Source organism: Talpa occidentalis, unplaced genomic scaffold, assembly GCF_014898055.3.
Source record: "Talpa occidentalis isolate TD23 unplaced genomic scaffold, MPIMG_talOcc4v2.1, whole genome shotgun sequence".
Lineage (NCBI taxonomy): Eukaryota > Metazoa > Chordata > Mammalia > Eulipotyphla > Talpidae > Talpa > Talpa occidentalis.
Genome location: NW_026555331.1, coordinates 69,665,424 through 69,685,692, shown reverse-complemented (window position 1 = coordinate 69,685,692; position 20,269 = coordinate 69,665,424). Strand labels below are relative to the sequence as shown.

Below are 20,269 nucleotides of genomic sequence, written 5' to 3'. Positions count from 1 at the left end.
AATCAAAGACATACCTCTGTGCTTCCTCCAAGTAAATGACATTCCCAGAAATAACCATTCATTTATTTTAATTTTACATAAGCATATATATGTATATATGTACAATTATATGCACATAGTGTATTCATATGTCCCTATAAATATATTTATGCCTTCTTTTTCTATTTTTCTATTTATGCCTTCTTTTTCTTCTTTTTCTAGAACAATATATTTTTAAACCTCTGCACATTTCAATAAAATCATTCTAGGAAATAATCATCAGACAATTCAAGGATTTCACTTGCATTTCTCAAATACCTTAGAAGATACTTTATATATATGTTAAATAAAAAGAAGCAGTATATAAATCTTTACTCCACACTCAAAGTTAGTAGAAATTCTTAGATCCTTCTTTCGTTTTTCCTTTGATTACTTGGCTGATTTATGTTCTTATCATCATATTTATTTTGGCTTCTAGAACCTTTTTAGAATGGAATCTTTACTTACTTTTGTATACCCACCTTCCATCATTAAGTAATCATGTACAATTCAGTACATGAATTGTAATTCACCATGTAAACAATATGCAATATTCCAGTACATGATTATGTTATTTTTTAAAGATCTGTTGTTGATAGACAACATAATTGTTCCAATATTTTGCTATTGTAAACAAAGCTTCAGTGAGCTTTATGAATAGGCTTTTGAAAGTCTTACAATTTTATGCCACTATTTTATATGTACTGAGTATGACTATTGAGTCATATAGACATATAATTAGTTTGTTAACAAACTGCCATATGCATTTTTCAAATTAGCATGTATTTGAAATCCTCTCAGCATCTGCTTTAGCATTGTATGAGAACTCTGGTTATATTGTTTATTTTAATATGTGAGAGTCAAAGATACTTTAGTCATTTTATTGCATAAATAATGGAAACATAAGGTAGTTTTAATTTGCATTTCCCTGAAAACTAGTGCTGATTAGCCTCTTATCATATGTTATTTGCATACCTTGTGGGTCATTTGCATATTTTATTTAGTAATATGTCTGCTCCAATGTTTTGCCATTTTCAATTGGTATGTTTTTATATTATCATTCTGCAAGCTTATATAAAGATATTCTGTATATAAGTAATTTCTTAGCTGAATGTGTTTCAAATATTCTTTCTTAGTCTGAGGATAACTATGCTTTTTATCTAAAATTGTCATGTTTGCAGAAGTTTTTATTTTTGACAAAATAAAATGTTATCCCATTGTTATTGTTTTTCTTGTAGATGTTATATGTTACTTTTATCTATATTTTCTCTAAGAAATATCTCCCCACTCCAAGGTTGCAAAGATATCCATCTACATATTTTCTAGAAGTTTTAGAGTATTGAATTTTATGTTTAGGTTTCTAAACCTTCATATGCTAATTACATTTTTAATGTTTGAGTTAAACATCAATAATCAAAGAATAACTTTCTCATTTCTGTTATCTTGTGTATCCTTTCGCCAAAACCACACTGTTTGACTGTTGTGTCATTATAATGCCTTTAAAATTTCACATAGGATGAATGATTCAACCTTGCAAATTTTTCAAGTTGTTTGTTCTAGATACATACTTTTGTAGCAGCATGTCAATTTCTATTTAAAAACATACTATGAATTTTGATTGAGACTAAATTAAATTTATATACAATTTGATAAATTAACACCACAATAACTTTAACTCTCACTTTGTAGACATAATATGACTTTCCATTTTGTTTTAATTTTTCTCAGCACTATTTTTGCATTTTGTGTAAGGATGTTTGACTCATATTTCACTAAATTTATAAGCACTTTACATTGTAAGTACTTTAAATTTTTCTATTTGCTTGTAAATAGTATTTTATTACCAATTATTTGTTGCTAACACATAGATTATATATTGACATATTCTGCAACAACACTTAATTTCCTTATTATTTCTGATGGGAATTTTGTACATTCTTCATATTTTTCTACATATAAAATTGTTTCCTCTGTAAATGTGAGTTTTGCTTATTTTTTAAGATTTATTTACCTATACATACAAGAACCGGGGTATAGGCTAGAAGTGTGGGGGATGAGAGGATTCACCAGAGACAGAGTGGGAAACAGAACAGGTAAACTGACTGAAATACACTGCTGAGGGGAGAAGAGGACAAGTCAGGAGAGGTCTGCTTTGCCACGTGGGTCACCTCCCTGTAAGGGGATCAAACTCATGCTGCAGTGGCTGTGGATAGCTTTATAGTGTTGTGTCTTGACCCCTTGTGCCACTAAGGAGGCCCCAAGTTTTGCTTATTTTAATCCAACCTGTATTTCCATAATTTCAATTTCTTACCTATGGCAATAGCTGAAACCTTCAATAAAATATTAAGTGAAATATTGAAAGAGGAAATCCTTATCTTGCTCAAGATATTAGAGGACAAATTTCTAATCCTTTATCATTAAGTATGACATTAACTGCTTAATTCTCTCAAATATTTTCCTGGATTCATTGAGATATATTTTTCTTTAACTTATTCTGATAACAAATCAAGCTTCCATTTCTAACATAAACACCACATGGTTGTAAATATTATGTTTTTTTTAAATAGTGTGTATTTAAATTGGCTAAATTATACTTATTCTTAAGACTTTTTTAAAAATCTATGTTCATTAGGGATAAACATGTCTATTTCTTACAGTGTTTTAGTGGACTTTTAGTAACTGGATTATTATGACTTCATAGAAAGTGTTGAGTTACAATTCCTCCTCTACTTCCAGAAAGAATTTGCCAAAAAATGACATTTTATCTTTCTTAAATGTTTGAATAAATACATGAGTATGGTAAAATGAGACTAGAAGTACAATATTTGTTTTGTATGAGTTTCTGTCTTGAATGTGTAGAAGGCTTTATTTGATTTTTTTTTTAGTAAACTTTATCTTTTTTCAGTATTTTTGCACATGTAACCCTGTTGCCAGTTTATTTGCAAGAACTTACTTATTATAAATTTTATTGTTTCTTTATGATTCTGTTGGTTTTCAGTAATGCGTCATCTTTCGCTCTTAATTTGTGTTTCTTTCTCTTTTTGTTCTAATATTTTGTGATTTTATTAATCCTTTCAATGAGCCCATTTTTGTCTTGGTTAATACTGCTTTTTCCATTAGTGTACAATTTATTTTAGTGTACAATTTATTTTATTTATTTTCTGTGTTCTCTTTACTCTAACTTAATTTTGTTTTTTCCATTTCTAACTTCTTAAGATACAAGTTGGATCAATGAATTTTCACCTACCTTTTTTTTTGTTCATACATTTAAATTGTTAAAATTAATTCATATAGTATTGTAGATGCACTTACAGAACTGTGTTTTTTTTCATTTTATTCAGTTCAAAATGTGCACGTTTTAAATTAATAAGTGTTTATCAAAATATTATCTCTTGAGGGGGAGATGATGCAGTTAAACATCAAAAGACAAAGTAACCAAAACAAAGTAAATTTTGAAATTCTTAAAAATTAAACAGTGTAAAAACTACATATGGCTATTATAGCAAAAAACAAGAACAGTTTATGATTCTCTTCACAGCATAAAGTCATTGGTTTTTACAGTAACGAAAGAAAAGAAAAAAAAAACATTTATTTTTGAGGACATGAGTTAATGTTAGTAATATCTCCAAACTCTGATAATTAAATTTAAGTGTAATAGTTCAAATAAAAATTGAGAATCAATAGGGGGGTCTTGCTGGTTGCCCAGGGGGTAAAGACAGCACTATCAGCTATTGCCAGTGACTTCAGCACAAGTTAGATCCCAGATCCCCAGCTGACCAGGGAGCTAGTGTGTATATGTATGTGTGTGTGTATAAGATACATATTATAAAGATATATTTATATATATTATAATAAGATACATATTATAAAGATATATGTATATATTATAAATATATATATATATATATATATATAGTTTATTGAAGTAACATTGGTTTACCACATTCTATGTGATTCTGATATAGAGGATCACACTTTTTCTTCTCCCTGTTGCTCACCATCTTGGATCATCAAATTCACAGACTTATTTCTAGAATTTATTGTTTGGTTTTGTTTGACCCTTTTTTTCATTTCTCTGCATTCACATATAAGTGAAACAATGTGTTATCTGTCTTTCTCTTTCTAAATATTTTCATTTAGCCTTATCCCATCTATTTCCATCATGTTGTCTCAAAAGGAAAGAGTCCATTTTTTTTTTCAGTAGATCAATACTCTATTGTTCATACATGAGTAAGTGTTCTTGGTCACTTAGTTTCTTTCCATGACCCTGCTATTGTAAATAAGGTTGTAATGAACACAGGAGTGCATACATGTCTTCATGTTTTGTTTTGTTTTGTTTTGTTTTTCATTTTTGGGTAGATGCCTAGGAGTAGAATTGATTAATTATATGGTAGTTCTATTTTTAATATTTTGAGTGATCTCCCTACTGTTTTTCATAAGGGGTAGGTCGAGATTATATCCTCACCTGTTTTTCTATATCTTCACCAATGTTTGTTGTTTCTTTAAAATATATATATATATATATTTATGCATACAAGAGCTGCTATATGGGGTGGGAAGGGTGAGAGCACCTGCCAGAGACAGAGTGAGGGATAGAACAGGCAGATTGACCGAAGTACACTGCTGAGGGGAGCAACGGGGGAGCCAGGAGAGGTCTACTATACCAAGTGGGTTCCTCCCTGGCCAGCTGGGAGATTCAACTTGTGCTGCAGAGGCTGTGGACTGCTTCAAAGGCTGTGTCTTAACCCCTTGTGCCACCAGGGAGCCCCTGTTGTTTCTTTTTTTTGACCAGACCATTTTCACTGGTGTGAGGTGAAACCTCTCAACCTCTTGTTGAGGTTGATATTTGCATTTCCCTGATAACTGATTATGAGCATTTTTTCATGTGCCTATCAGTCATTAAAATGAAGCCTTTGTTTAATTGTAGTTTCACAAAATTAGATAACATCAATGATTAACATTGACTATTATAGATTTTATAATGAGAATTTATTAAATATAAAGCACAGGAAAACATTTTTCCATCATGGAAAATTATGTTGTCTAAATACAGGATTTTGCAGTAGGTTAAAAAAAAACATTAAACATAATTTGCAAATAAAATTCTTACACTAAATATGGCTCATAATTGTAAGCCAATGTGAATAATGAAATGAAGTAATAAATTTGTAAGGTTGCATATATTTCTGAAACCAAAGATATTTATTTCTAGGTCGCTTTTACTGCCACAATAACATCAGTTACTTAGCTTACTTGTAAAACTCTTTGATATAAGGTAAATAGAAGTTTCACTACCTGATTTACCTATAACAGAGTTTACCAAACCAATAAAGACAAACTTATAGCTATCATTGTTAAACTCCTTCAATAAATTGAGAAAAAAAATAATTCTTCCAAACAGGTAATAAGAGCAACATTATTCTGATAGCAAGAGTAGGAAAGAAAGAAAAAAAGAAAGAAGAAAGGAAGGAAGGGAGAGAGGGAGGAAGGAAGGAAGGAAGGACGGAAGGAAGGAAGGAAATAAAGAAAACTAAAGACCAATGTCTCTGATAAACATAGTGTCAAAAAATCTACAATAAAATCTTAGCAAACTGAATTCCACAATATATTAAAAAGATCATACATCACCAACAAATGGAATTTATTGCAGGGACACAATGATGTAATTTACCACATCAACAAAAGGAAAGATAAAAAGCACATGGTTATTTCAATAGATGCAGAGGAAGCATCTGTTTAGATAAAACACCCATTTATACTTATAGTATTGTAATTTTTTTCAAAGAAAGGGCAATGAGGATGCATACCTCAATAATAATAAATACCATGTATGACAAACCCTAAGCTATCATCACATCCAATGGTGGAAATGTGAAAACTTTTCATCTAAGATCAAGAACAAGAGAAGGATGTAATGTAGTGTAGTAGTGTAAAAGAAAAATATGCCTACTACTACCACTCAACCTATTTTGGGGAGTCCTAGTTAGCATCCTTATGCAAAAGAAATATACACAATGAATCCACATTGGGAAAGAAGCAGTAAAGCTAACATTATTTGCAGATGACATGATAATAAACACAGAGACCCCAATAGCTCCATTAAAGAAAAAAAATCTAGGGCCTGGTGGTACAGCGGTTGAGCGCTGGACTGCGAAACTGCCCGCAGCCTCTGCTGTGCCTGATCCATCCCTGGCCGCTAGTGAGGGTCCCACATGGCGCGCAGACCTCTCCAGCCCACCTGCTGCTCCCCTCAGCAGTATACTTCTTCAGGTCTCCTTGTTCTGTTCCCCGCTCTGGTTCTGGTGAATTCTCTCACCCTCCCCTTGCTTCTGACTGTACCCAGAGCTTGTATAAACAAACAAGTGAATGAATGAATGAATGAATTGATAAATAAATAAATATTTAAAAAAAGAAAAAAAAACTATTAGAAACAATAAATCAGTACAGTTAAGTGGAAGGCTGCACTACAAAATAGTATATAAATATGTAAATATTCGCTGCTTTTCTATAAGCAAAGCATTAATAGAAAAGAAAGAACTCTAGAAATCAATACCATTTACAATTGTGTTTAAAGGATTTTAAACTTAGTAATGAATTTAACAAAAATGTGGAAAACCTGTGGAACAAAACCATGACACACACACACACACACACACAAAGAAAATATGTTTTCCATTAATGGAATTGGAAGTATCAACTTTGTATTCTGAAATATATGCATAGAAACCATCAGCCAGAATAATTTGGCATTCTAACCAGTGGGGTATTCTGATTTTTTTCTCCTATAGGTGCTCCAAGTGATCAAAGCAGTGGGACCTCCTCTCCTCTTTGTGACAGTGGATTACATCTCAACTATCATCCCAACAACACAGTAAGATGCTTTGCCATAGCTTATATTAATCAGGAGATAACACAATGACAGCCCAGAAAGATTGTGGTTATATTATATTAAAACAGTTACTGGATATGGTCTACCTGATGGATCTGAAATCCATGGTTGCATTATCATTTAGTTATTATGATAAACCCTGAAAAAATTAATTAGGTCATTTTTATGCATTTTTTTCCTTCAGGTCTATATTAAGTCCCTTGCAAACCATAGAAACTTAATCACTTTATAGCATTGTGTATGATATGTAACTTATTTTCTAAATGATTGGACATGATTTTTATCATTTTTCTTTTAAAATTTTATGGCTCAAAGTAACTATTATTAGTTAGGATGTTTTAGCAATTCATGCATACCAGGGATTAAGTGAACAATTCTAATATATACATTTGTTAAACTGTAATGAATGTTAGAAAATATTAGAATATATGTATATTTAATAATTGGTAAAATTGGCATTTTTATTTTATATACATTTAATAAAATGATTTTTTCTATTGTCCTTGTAGTTTGAATTAAACAGGCATATTTTTCTTTTAGAACTATTTTTGAAACTCTCTATTTCACCCTTCCAAACTTTCACACACTCCAAAGAAAAAACAATTCTCTTTGATTATATATAATTCTAACAATTTTACCCTGTGCTCATGAACATAAAGTGTAGCAGAGCTGATTTTAAGAATTTTATTTTTCTACTTCACATATTCTGATCTACAAAACATAGTTTCTTCTTCTGAATTTTATGATTAGTCTTTCATCTGAAATTGTTGACCTAATTGTGACACTTTACTTCAAAGTATTTCTTTTAAGCATCTTTAGCTTCATTCTTTTTAATGGCCTTCATTGTATCTAACTTCACAAGTATTATACCTTCACTGAGTGCTTTAGGTCTCCTAGTTGTTTTGTTGTTTTTGTCTTTGTTTTTCTCCTAGAGAACCCTCAACAAGACCAAAGTGTTAAAATAGCACACTTATGTGTACTTCATCTTTTCTTCTCTTTTACTTTTGTTACCAGATAAATACTTGCTATATAACCTATTCTTTCTAAAATGCTGATCTTTAGAATATGGCAATATCTGTGTGACATAAATATTGATTTCCTAATGAGAAACTAGATACATGACGTGTTCCCATTAGTTCCCTTCTCAATTTTAAATACTTCTTACAACCAGATCTTTACCTCTTTAATAGCTGCTTTGCTCATATTCTTCTCTTTCAATGTAGATGCTTTTAATAATTTTGACACCCTTTCTTTCTTCTTCACTGGAATGATACTCCTGGCCCCAATTGTTGTGGAGTGTTGGCTGCCCCAAATCCCAGTTTACCACTCTTGTGAGGAACCTCTTACCAAGGAATCAGGGCTTTCCAAACTTCACCTTGCTGTGGCTGCAGTCAAGGACTCAGTGATAGAGGTAGAAAGGCAGGTCCTTGAAGATCCTGGGCAGGGGCCATGAAGGTGTATATTGGGAAGCTCACATTTCTCACCAAGTTGCACTCCTCTTCCACTTCTTCCCTCAACTCTCACAGATTCTGCTTCAGGGCTTTCCCACCACTTCCTCACACAAGTATCCCCCTCTCAGCTCTGTTCCTAAGACAGGGAAGGAGAAATATTTTACCTCAGAAACATAGTACCATGAGGAGAAATTTGAAACCCAAATCTGTAGAAAAATGCATAAAATTATCTGCACTGTAAGTAGAAAAATAGCAATATCAGCATTCTAGTATCATGGAATAAAAGAGTTTCTATAGATTTTTAATATCTGACTTAATTGAACACAACAAATTGAGAGATTACAGAACAAATACTTGCTTCACCTCCCTCAAGAGAATTAAGTCTGATTGGATTATACCCCTGCCCAGTGCTTTCTCACTTTTCTCTTCAGTATCTGGAGTAGACTTTTATATGACCTAAGAGTAGGGCATTTGCATTTTGAAACTTATTAGCTGTAGTCAAAAACATGTTTTCTTCTGACCCACCACTAAAAAACAACGGGAAGTGGGAATGCTGAAGAAAATGTATGTTACAAATCATAACTTCCACAGAATGGGTGCTTATTTTAGACAGTCTCCTTCAATGAAATACATTCTGTTCTGCTATGTGTTTAAAAATCCTCAACTCTGTCCTGGGTCCAGGTAACTTCATTTTTTTTTTTTTTTTTTGCTATGACTTAATTACTCTAGGAAACAAATTTTGAAATTTCCTTAGTAGATTTCAAGGAACTTTATTTGTGGGACTATGCCTTGTAATATCTCAACATCACCTGCTATATGAAAATATAATGTGGGCCTTCTAGGAATTTGAGGTAATCCATTTGAGGGTATACAAGAGTCATATAATTTGCCAGTATAATTGGAGAAAAGGAATTTGATTTTTTTCTCACCAGGAGACTTAAATCAGATAATCAACTAACCAGATTCTGAGAAATATTTTTTATATTTATATAACGTTAATTAATACTTTATGTCAGGTCCTTAACAAAAGTTGGATTGGTATTTTACCCTGTATAGCATCCTATTTTAATAAGATAATTGTTTTTGAGATTATTGTGGGACAATAAACCTTGCCAAAAATGTATTTTGTAAAACATTTCCAAAATGTACTACTTCTTGGAATCTATTAAAACAGATTGTAAATATTACTTTTCCCATAAAACTGGTAAAATTAACAGAAACAAAATCCTTTTTTATTTTTATTAAAGTACAATTGACATGCAACATTATTTTATTTTTTATTTTTAATTTTTAAGAAATAGTTTGTTTTCTTGTTTAAAGATTTGTTTATTCATTTATACAAGAACCGGGGTACAGGCCAGATACACAGGAGGGTGAGAGGATTCACCAGAAACTGAGTGGGAAACAGAACAGGCAGATGGATGAAATACACTGCTGAGGGGAGCAGCGGGCGCGACAGGAGAGGTCTGCCGCGACATGTAGGACCCTCTCCAGCCGGCCAGGATAGAACCGGCACTGCAGAGGCTGCAGACAGCTTCACAGCGCTGAGCTCAACCGGCTGTGCCACCAGGGGAGGCCCACAACATTATTTTAGTTGCAGGAATGTAACATAATTTGGCATTTGTTTTTGTTTTCAGATTTTATTTATTTTTATATTAATTTTTACATCATTGTTCATTTTTAAACAATATTTTCTTGCCCCCACCTCCTCAGGTGTAGTCCCCATACAGTTTCCTTCACCAGAGCACCTATGCACCATCACCTCAGTCTCCTGTGTTCCTCCCTCTCTCCTCGGATCCTTTTCCGTTGTCCTCCCTGGCAGTATGTCTCTGATTTATAATTACCCATTTTTGCTTTGTTGTGTTTTGTACTGTCATTATATTTTTTACACTGATGTCTTATTGGGTTCCCCTATATACCTGCTGTAAGTGAAACCATCTGATATTTTTCTTTTTCTTTCTGGCATATTTCACTGAGCATAATTCTTCTAGTTCCATCCACGTTGCTGCGAATGGCATGAGCTTATCTTTTTTGATTGCTGAATAATATTCAATTGTGTATATATGCCACATCTTCTTGATCCAATCACCTATTTTTGGGCATTTGGGTTGTTTCCAGGTTTTACTTATTGTAAATAGTGCTGCAATAAACATAGGAGCGCAGGTGTTCTTTTGAATCTCTGTTTCTTTGTGATCTACTTTGGGTAGATCCCTAGTAGTGGAATTGCCCAGGACATATGGTAACTACATTTTTAGCAGGTTGAGGAATCTCCACACAGCTTTAAGTGATGAACCTGGAACCTGGGAAAAGATCTATTGTCTGCTATCATCTAGAATTTAAGTAAGGACCTGATGGTTCTGAGCATGGTGATGCTCTTACATGTGAGCATATGGCTGTCACAGGCAACATGGTTTTGTTACTCTAATGCTTTGCTAATATAGGGGCCATAGTGGTCACATGTTGGAAAACCTGCAGCCTCTTCTGACAGCAGGTGCACAGTGCAGAAACAGTGAGGCATTCAATGAAGGCACCTTCCTCTCCTGCCCACCCTTCATGCCCATTGCTCCAATATTCTATGCAATTTGGACTTCTCAGGGCCAGGATGGGTGATTGTCTCTTGTTGTGAGCAATATTTACTATGCAAAATGTAATGCAAAGATTTAACAGGCCTGGGGAAGAATATTCTTTAATGGTGTCTCAAAAATATTTGGAAACTTATTAGCCAATAGTAAACATCTACTTTCTATCTGGATAGAAATATGTTCAAGTTCAAGAATACTCTCTAATGGTGACTCAAGAATATTTGGAAACTCATTAGCCAATAGTAAACATCTTTTTTTCTATCTAGATAGAAATATGGATTATTGTGTTTTGTGGTCCTATCATTCCCAAAACTTCTTGTACACATGGCGGCACACTTCTTTTCACACAATAATGCTCAGATCATTTCAGGTGAAAAATCACCTAGACATATAAACATGCTGTATATAGTTTCAGTCATAATAAAGGGAATCTGAAATTATTTATAATTTATATTATAAAAATACATATAATTTATAAATAATATATAAGGAGAATCACTGGATATGGATGCAAAATTTAGTTTTCCTTATACTTTCTGACTAACAGGTATGATTTTTTTCAGAACAAACTAAGGTATTCTCAAAATATATCTTTAAATAAGGATATCTGTAAAATATTTAAAAGGGGGCTAGTTATTTATGTTATGGACTTCTTACTCCTCCCAATTAACACCAGCATCACTGTATCCAAATTGCATACCAGTTGAGTCACTCAGATTATGTTGTAGAGTATTGTATAGTTTCAGGTAGGTCATAGGTTTAAATGGTCTGAAATAATAGTCTAGAAGTGTTGGTATCCCACATATTGTGTCCATCCCTGAGTCTTGAAGTTGTTAAGTTTTTTCCTGGAAAAAATAGGGTTAAATTAAAGGAACTAGAAAGTATTATTGATATCTATACTAACCATTACACCATATTAGTCATGTTTTCATTCCTGTTGAAGAATGCTTTACTGTCCTTTCTAATCTTAATCTCATGTAAAACAAATAAAATAATGATCTTTATCTTACTTAGTTGTTTCAACTGATATTACCTTAAAGGAAAATATAGAGCACCGTTTGGGATTGAAGTGACCACTCCACTGGTTTTTCTTTATTACAAAATAAGTATTAATAAACTAACTTTGGGCCTCCCCTGGTGACACTGCAGTTGAGCGATGGGATGCGAAGCTGCCCGCAGCCTATGTAGAGCTGGTTCCATCCCTGGCCGCCGGTGAGGGCCCCACATGTTGTGCAGACCTCTCCTGCTGCACCTACTGCTTCCCTCAGCAGTGTATTTCCTCAGTCTGCCTGTTCTGCCCCCCCGACTCTGGCTCAGGTGAATTCTCTCACCCTCCCGTGCTTCTAACTGTACCCAGTGCTTGAATAAATAAATAATATATTTTTTAAAAAATCTTTAAACTGACTTTCAACTGCATATATTACTTTAAGAGAATTTGTTTGTTTTTGTTTTTTTGTTTTTTGTTTTTTCAGTTCCATTTTCATAAATTAGCTTATTGGTCAATACTGATTATCAGGAAGTTCATAATTTGAATTTAAGTGCAATAAAAAATAGTTCAAAAGCCCCTTTTCTAAATTTGTAAAACTCTGAAGAGTTTAAAAGTACTAAAATGTAAATGTAATTAGTTTGGACAACTATACCTTATTATATTTTGTACTTGGAAGTTATAAGATCCAAAAGATGGACATGGACTTCTCTGTCAGAGAGTTGTGTGGGTGGTGAAACTGTGGAGTATCTTAGAGTGTTATAGATGTGAGGCATCCAGGAACAGCAGGGAAGGGATTAGAATGGGGAGAAGAGCACAGTGAACTATGGTGGAGGACTATGGGCGCATTGGTAGTGGGAAAGCTAGGTGACTACACCTGAAGGGAGAAATCCTATACTGTCAAAAATTAACAAGGATGTGAAACAATGGTACTTCATTTAAAGAAATAGGAATAAAGTAGATTTTATCTTTATTTCTCACATTATTTATCACTTTCTTTTTATTTATTTATTTATTTTTAATATTAATTGTTTATGTTTTACATCATTGCTTATGTTTAAACAATACGTGCTTCCCCCCACCCCCTCAGGTGTAGTCGCCATTGAGTTTCCTTCACCAATGCACTGGTGCACCATCACCTCAGTATCCTGTGTTCCTCCCTCCCTCTGATCCCTCTCCCTTGTCCTCCCCTGCAGTATGTCTCTTATTTATAATTATCTGTTTTCACTTTGTTGTGTTTTGTACTGTTATTATTTTTTTACACTGATGTCTTATTGGGTTTCCCTATATTCCTGCTATAAGTGAAACCCCTTCTGGCTTATTTCACTGAGCATAATTCCTTCTAGCTCCATCCATGTTCCTGTGAATGGCATGAGTTTATCCTTTTTGATTGCTGAATAAAATACCATTGTGTATATATACCACATCTTTTTTTTTTTTTTAAGATTTATTTTTATTTATTTATACAAGCGCTGGGTACAGTCAGAAGTGTGGGGGGGGGGGTGAGAGAATTCACCAGAGCCAGAGCGGGGAGCAGAGCAGGCAGACTGAAGTACACTGCTGGGGGGAGCAGCGGGCGGCAGGAGAGGTCTGTGCGCCATGCGGGACCCTCCTCCTGCGGCCGGGGAGCAGCCAGGGATTGAGCCCGCGCTGCAGAGGCTGCGGGAAGCTTCCTAACCCAGCACTCAACCGCTGGGCCACTGGGGAGGCCCTATATACCACATCTTGATCCAGTCATCTATTTTTGGGCATTGGGTTCTTTCCAGGTTTTACCTATTATAAATAGTGCTGCAATTAAAACATAGGTGTACAGACATAGGTGTTCTTTTGAATCAATGTTTTTGTGTCCTTTGGATAGATCCCTAGTACTGGAATTGCCCGGATTGTATGGTACCTCCATTTTTAGTAGACTGAGGAAACTCCGGACAGCTTTCCATAGTGGTTGGACCAGTTTGCACTCCCACTAACAATGTAGGAGAGTTCTTTTATCATCACATCCTTGTTTGTTGCTTTTTTTTTTGTTTTTTGTTTTTGTTTTTGTTTTGTTTTTGATATGTGCCATTCTTACTGGTATACAGTGGTATCTCAATGTGGTTTTAATTTGCATTTCCCTGATAAGGGATGTTGAACATTTTTCATATGCCTGTTGGCCATTTGCATTTCCTCTTGGAGAAATGTCTTTTAAGTTCTTCTGTCCATTTGTTGACTGGTTTGTTTATTTTGTTTTTGTTGAGTCCTGTGAGTTCTTTGTATATCTTAGTGATCAGTCCCTAATTAGTTGACTGGAGTGCAAAGATTTTTTCCCAATCAGTGGGGTGTCTCTCTGTTTTGGTTAATGTCTCTTTTGCTGTGCAGAATCTTTCCAGTTTGATGTAATCCCAGGTTTTTATCTTTTCCTTAATGGATGGACGAAGGGGAGCACCTCGACACAGGGGTTATTGTTCATGCTGTGTGCTGTGTCTGCCCCGTGTTCACCTGGTACTGTGCCCACAGCTGTGTGGATCCCGTACCCTGAATTCTGTACTCTAGTTCTAAATCTTAGGGTCACAGATCCAAAATGATGGCTGTCACCCTGTGCAGTGTCCACTGTTATGGCACGTTTCACACCCCGAATCCTGTGCTTAGCTCTCAGTGCCAGAATGGGGTTTTGCTCTGTGCCTTGTTTCCCTTCTTACCCTTGTTTGTGTGGCCCATACCCTCCCAGAGCTTGAGGGTGGTTTTGGAAAGCCTGGCTTCCAACGATTAGGAAGTTGGTGATTTTGTTCTTATCACTAGGTGGTACCAGAGATCTTTCCTAGTGTCCTTCAGTGCTGTGCTTTTTTCACCGGGAGTCTCTGGGAAACTGAGTGGGGATGGCGTGGAATGGCTAAACGGCGTGCTCAACAGGGTGCTGCCCTGACTCCACAGCATGGAATGGCTCAACAGGGTGCTGCCCTGTGCCAAACATTGTGGGGATCCACCGCCCTGAATTTCCTGTCCCAGATCTCTGTTCTGAAGCCCTCAGATGCAGGACTTGGGTGGTAGCCCAGTTCAGTGTCCGCAGAAATGGCGCTTTTTGCACCCTGCTCCCATGCCCAAGTGAATGGTTTTGGATTACACAGTGAGGGTCATTCACCTCAGTGACTGTTCCCACAAACCTTGGTCGCGGGCATGGGGACCTGGGCAGCCTCGATCCGTGTATGCTTTTCAAGCACACACGTGCTTTTCCACACAAGTTTACCAGCTAGCCTTGGGCTATTTGCAGGTCTCTAATTTGGCATTTGCATGTGTTGCAGGAAACAATATATTTTTTAAAGGTTTATTTATTTATGCATACAAGGATGGGGGTACAGGCCAGAGGTGCAGGTGGTGAGAGGATCCACTAGAGACAGAGTTGGGAACAGAACAGGCAGATTGACTGAAATGCACTGCTGAGGGAGCAGCTGGTGAGTCAGGAGATGTCTGCTGCACCATATGGTTTACTCCCTGGCCAGGGATCGAACTTACGCTGTGGTGGCTGTAGGCAGCTTCATAGGTTGTGTCTTTACCCCTTGTGCCATTAGGGAGGCCCAAAGTAATAAATTTATTTTATTTTTATATTTTTAAATATTTATTTACTTATGCACACAAGAACTGGGGTAAAGGTCAGAGGTAATGGGGTTGAGAGGATTGACCAGAGTGGGGAGCAGAACAGGTAGACTGACCAAACACACTGCTGAAGGGAGCAGTGGGCAAAACAGGACAGGTCTGCTGTGCCATGTGGGTAGCTCCCTGGTGGACCAGGGGATTGAACTTGTGCTGCAGAGGCTGTGGATGGCTTCACTGTGCTGTGTTCAACCCCTTGCACTACCAGGGAGGTCCTATTTTTCTTTTGTAAAGATTTCTTTATTTAAACATACAAGATCTGAGGTATAGGCCAGAGGTGCATAGGGTAAGAGGATTCACTAGAGACAGAGTGGGAAGCAGAACAGCAGATTGACTGAAATACACTGCTGAGGGGAGCAGTGGGCAAAATAGGAGAGGTCTACTGTGCCATGTGGGTTAGCTTCCTGGCCAGAACTTGTGCTACAATGGCTGGCAATAGCTTGATAATGCTGAGACTTGAGTCCTGCACCATGAGAGAGACCCAATTTTTGTGCTTTTAATGACAGATAAGGACATATCGATAATTTTTTTTTAAACTACATTGCAAAATTGTTAAATAAGCAAGACAATATTATTTTCAACATTCCTATTTCTGATTATGAATATTAAATGATATTTTATGATAAATCTGTTGACAAGAAACAGAAAAATATAGGAAAAGATAGGAAAGCAAAATTGTCATGCTTCTAAACATGGCTTAAGTTTTTCTGTATAAGTGGATCCATGTGATATCCTTATCTTTGGATATAGGCAAAATAAGACACAGTAAGCTTAAATAACTTGCCCTAATTTGTAGCGATATAAGGGAGAAAAGGGAGACTGAAAAGGCCAAGCACAGTGCCCTAATAGTTTACTGGTCACTGTCTGAGTTTTTCACCCCCCACACACACACAGAAGCAAGATTACTTAGGCTCAGGAAACGACAACAAAAGGATTTATTTAATAAACCAGGATAAAGCAAAGCATTACTGTGGCCAAAAATGGTCTTTACCTTAGCCAAAGCCATGTCCGATGTTACTCAGTTCTGCACAAAAGCAGTTCAAATGGTGTCTTTCTGCCACTGTGCACATGTGGCAGCCAAATTACAGGCCAGGCTCTGACTCATGAAGACAGCACAAAACATGACAGGAAATGTCCCCATGAGCTGCTGGATTGCCCCAGCACAGCACCAGACAAGCAACACTCAAAACAATAGTGGCCAAAGTACCCAACAAACAGCCACACTTACACATCTCAGCAAGACACCTTGCTCTAGGTCTCCAGTCTTCTCTGCCAGGTCACACCAGCCTTTGGAAAAGATTGGCATGGTGGGGGCCCAAATCTGCTAACCCCAAATGCCAAAATCTGCCTTATAAGACTGCTCTTGAGCCCCCTGCTGCAGTCACTATTATCAATTATCAATTGCTCCACCCCGCTTTTAGCATTTTCCTGGGGCTATTTTCACCAGCAACCACCATCCCCTCCAAGGGGCACCGCCTGTAATAGTCTATGGCTTCAGCCACCTGTTACAAGAGGACTACTCATTTCTGAAATTGAGATTTGAAATCGGTTGATCTGACTCTGATGTGAAGTCTGAACCCTCAATATTTACTTTACATCATATGACACCATATCACATGCTGGCTAGTTATATGTTTGATGTGAGGGCTAGGGGAAATATTAACATAAAATAAATTTATGCTTTTATAATTTCCAGGTAAACATTGTAAACAACTATCTGTATCAAAGGGTAAATGTCTTAAAAATTAAGTGTCTCAATGAATCACTAGAAGAGGGAATTTTATTAAATGGTCTTAACCCATCCACCCTGTTATTCTAAATAACTAAGGATTTAGATTTTTTATTTGCACAATTGATAAATGAGGTAATATTGAAAAAGAAACACTCAAGTGTAAGTAAAAATAATAGAAAAAAATTTCCCTTAAGCAATTTTGAAAAAAAAAAAAAAAAAACTGAAGCAAAAGATTAATGATGTTTAGACTAACCGAGTTTTAAAATCTAAACTAACATAGATTACCCTCTAATTATGCACCCATAAATTATGCATTCTCTATAATAGAAATAAATTAATGTCAGCAGGTCCCTCATCTGAGGGACCTGTATATATCTTATGTATCCTATATATATGCACACTATATATATGTATATATTATTATATACACACACTATATATATTATATATACACATATATGTGTGAATATATATGTGAATATATATATACACATATATGTGTGAATATATATGTGAATATATATATATATATTCACATTCATATTATAGTCCCTTGTAACCCATGTCAACTTAAATATCAACATACACTACTGCCTGGAAGAAATATTTCATATACTAGTGCCAGGAAGAAAATTCAACAATGAAACTGATATAAAGAAAACATGAATCATTGGGTGAAAAACTTGAATCTTATTCAAAGGAATGTCTTCTCTATACATAATAGTAGTAAATTTAAGTCTTTTAATTTTAAACCAGCAGTTGTTCACAAAACCTGGTATTAAAACAATGTAAGAAAATTCATACATTTTATACACATGAAATTAAAACAAAAGCCAAATATTCACTTTATTGATTTTCAAAAACTGTTTATATGAGTGTTTTACTCAAACATACTTATAAAAAACTGCAGGGCCTCCCTGGTGGCACCAGGGGTTAATTAAGCACAGCACTGTGAAGCTATCAGCAGACTCTGCAGCACAAGTTCAATCCCCAGGCAACCAGGGACCTACCCACATGGCACAGCAGACCTCTCCTGTCTTGCCCACTGTTCCCCTCAGCAGCGTATTTCAGTAGATCTGCCTTTTCTGTTCCCCACTCTGTCTCTGAAGCCTCTCAACCCCCACACCTCTGGCCTGTACTTATGTGCATAAATAAATAAATATTAAAAGAATAGGAAACTGCAAGTTTTTTTTTTTTTTTTTTTTTTTATCATTTACTAGTATATCAGAATTTGTATTTGGGCAATCTCTCCCATTCTCAAATGAATTCAATTATGTCTCACTTTCAATTTTTTTTAATAAATATTTATTTATTTATTTTTATTTTATTTATTTATTTGTTTGTTTATACATGCACTGGGTACAGTCAGAAGTGCGGGAGGGTGAGAGAATTCACCAGAGCCAGAGCAGGGAGCAGATCAGGCAGAAGGACTGAAGCACACTGCTGAGGGGAGCAGCGGGTGGCAGGAGAGGTCTGCGCACCATGTGGGTCCCTCCTTCGATGGCCGGGGAGCAGCCGGGGATCGAACCGGCGCTACAGAGGCTGCGGGCAGCTTCGCAACCCAGGGCTCAACCGCTGCGCCACCGGGGAGGTCCTCACTTTCAATTTTTATTTTCTTCTCCCATTGTATCATTTTCTCTGTCATTCTTGGTCTCAATGAGTCCTTCTTTACATTCCTGTAAAAATCCATTCTGAGTGGTTAAAGAATACAATTTCATTGTCAATGAATATTGGTTATTTTTCTTGTGGTATTACATAAATGTCTTTTGATTATTTAAGTAGAAAAAAATATGTAGGGTTTTTGACACAGCTACTCAATACACAGAAAGAAAAAAAAAATAACAATCCGAATATCTGCACTCTTTCAGGACACATTATCATGTTCTTCATGGCCGACATCACCAGGTCTGAGGTGGGAAAAGCGATGGTGTGACCTTAGGCTGATCCCTCTCCTGCATTCACGCTTCTCTCAGTATGTGCCTGGGACAGATTTGAGTCGGTGAGTTTAAGCTCTTGATGATTGCAAAGAGTTCTATAGTCAAATTTTTACATTACTTCCCTTTTTTTCCCTAGCACATTTATTATAATGAGAAAAAAAAATACAGAAGCATAGTGTGATATAGCAAAACATGTTTGAATCTAGTAAAAAAATATGAAGCTCTGACTCTAGCACTAACTTATTGCAATGGATTCAGTGTATTTAATGTCTTCTTGTATGAGTTTTAATATGTTGTTTATTTTTTTCCTCAGGGTAATTGTATAGTTCATTGAAATACAAATTTTCATGCAATTAATAATATTTTCACCTTCTTTTTAAATAACTATAAGAACACTAATGATGTCCTTTTCATTCTTTGAATTTTATTTTTCTCTTTTTGTCTTGGTCAATTATGATAGGGAGTTGCAAATTTTATTTATTTATTATATACAAGAGACTATTTACTGGGTTTGTTGAAGCCCTTCAATATATGTGTTATTATAAATTGTGAATTTTTACTTCTTTCTTGTTTCACTTCCTTAAATTGTTTGGCTTGGATTATTTGTTTTTATGGAAAGTCTTCAGACACACACTTTTCTATTAAAAAAATAGTATTTTGGGTTTTACAACCCTCTTTGTTGCAACTATACAGCTTTGTGATAGTATCATGAAAGCAGTTTTCAGACCAAATATAAATGAATGGACTTGGTGCTGTTCTAATAAAACACATTTCTGAAAACAGGTGGCAGGCTAGATTTGACCCATAGGTCATAGTTTCCAGACCCTGGTTCAAATAATAATTTTTCAAAAAAAATACTAATTTTTCAGATTTTCTTTCCAAAAATATGTCAGAGTTATACATTTCCATTCCATTTCTGCTATAGGTATACCTACAAGTTTTAGAATTTGTTCTGTTTAATTATAACATCTTTGACTCCATCAATTTCTATTTTTTTTTTTTGAGTAGGTGCTCTAGGTGCTACAATATGCACATCTTATCAATTTGTTTG

The 20,269-nt window shown here is 35.4% G+C and overlaps 1 protein-coding gene across 1 annotated transcript in view; it reads left to right on the top strand.

Annotated features, from left to right (window-relative positions):
• Positions 1 to 20,269, top strand: part of SNTG1 (syntrophin gamma 1) — a 270,738-nt gene that overhangs the window by 99,115 nt on the left and 151,354 nt on the right. Inside the window, exons 8-9 of the mRNA XM_054691914.1 lie at positions 6,807 to 6,889; positions 19,150 to 19,280. Coding sequence (XP_054547889.1) covers positions 6,807 to 6,889; positions 19,150 to 19,280 — 214 coding nt within the window. The remainder of the gene's footprint in view (positions 1 to 6,806; positions 6,890 to 19,149; positions 19,281 to 20,269) is intronic.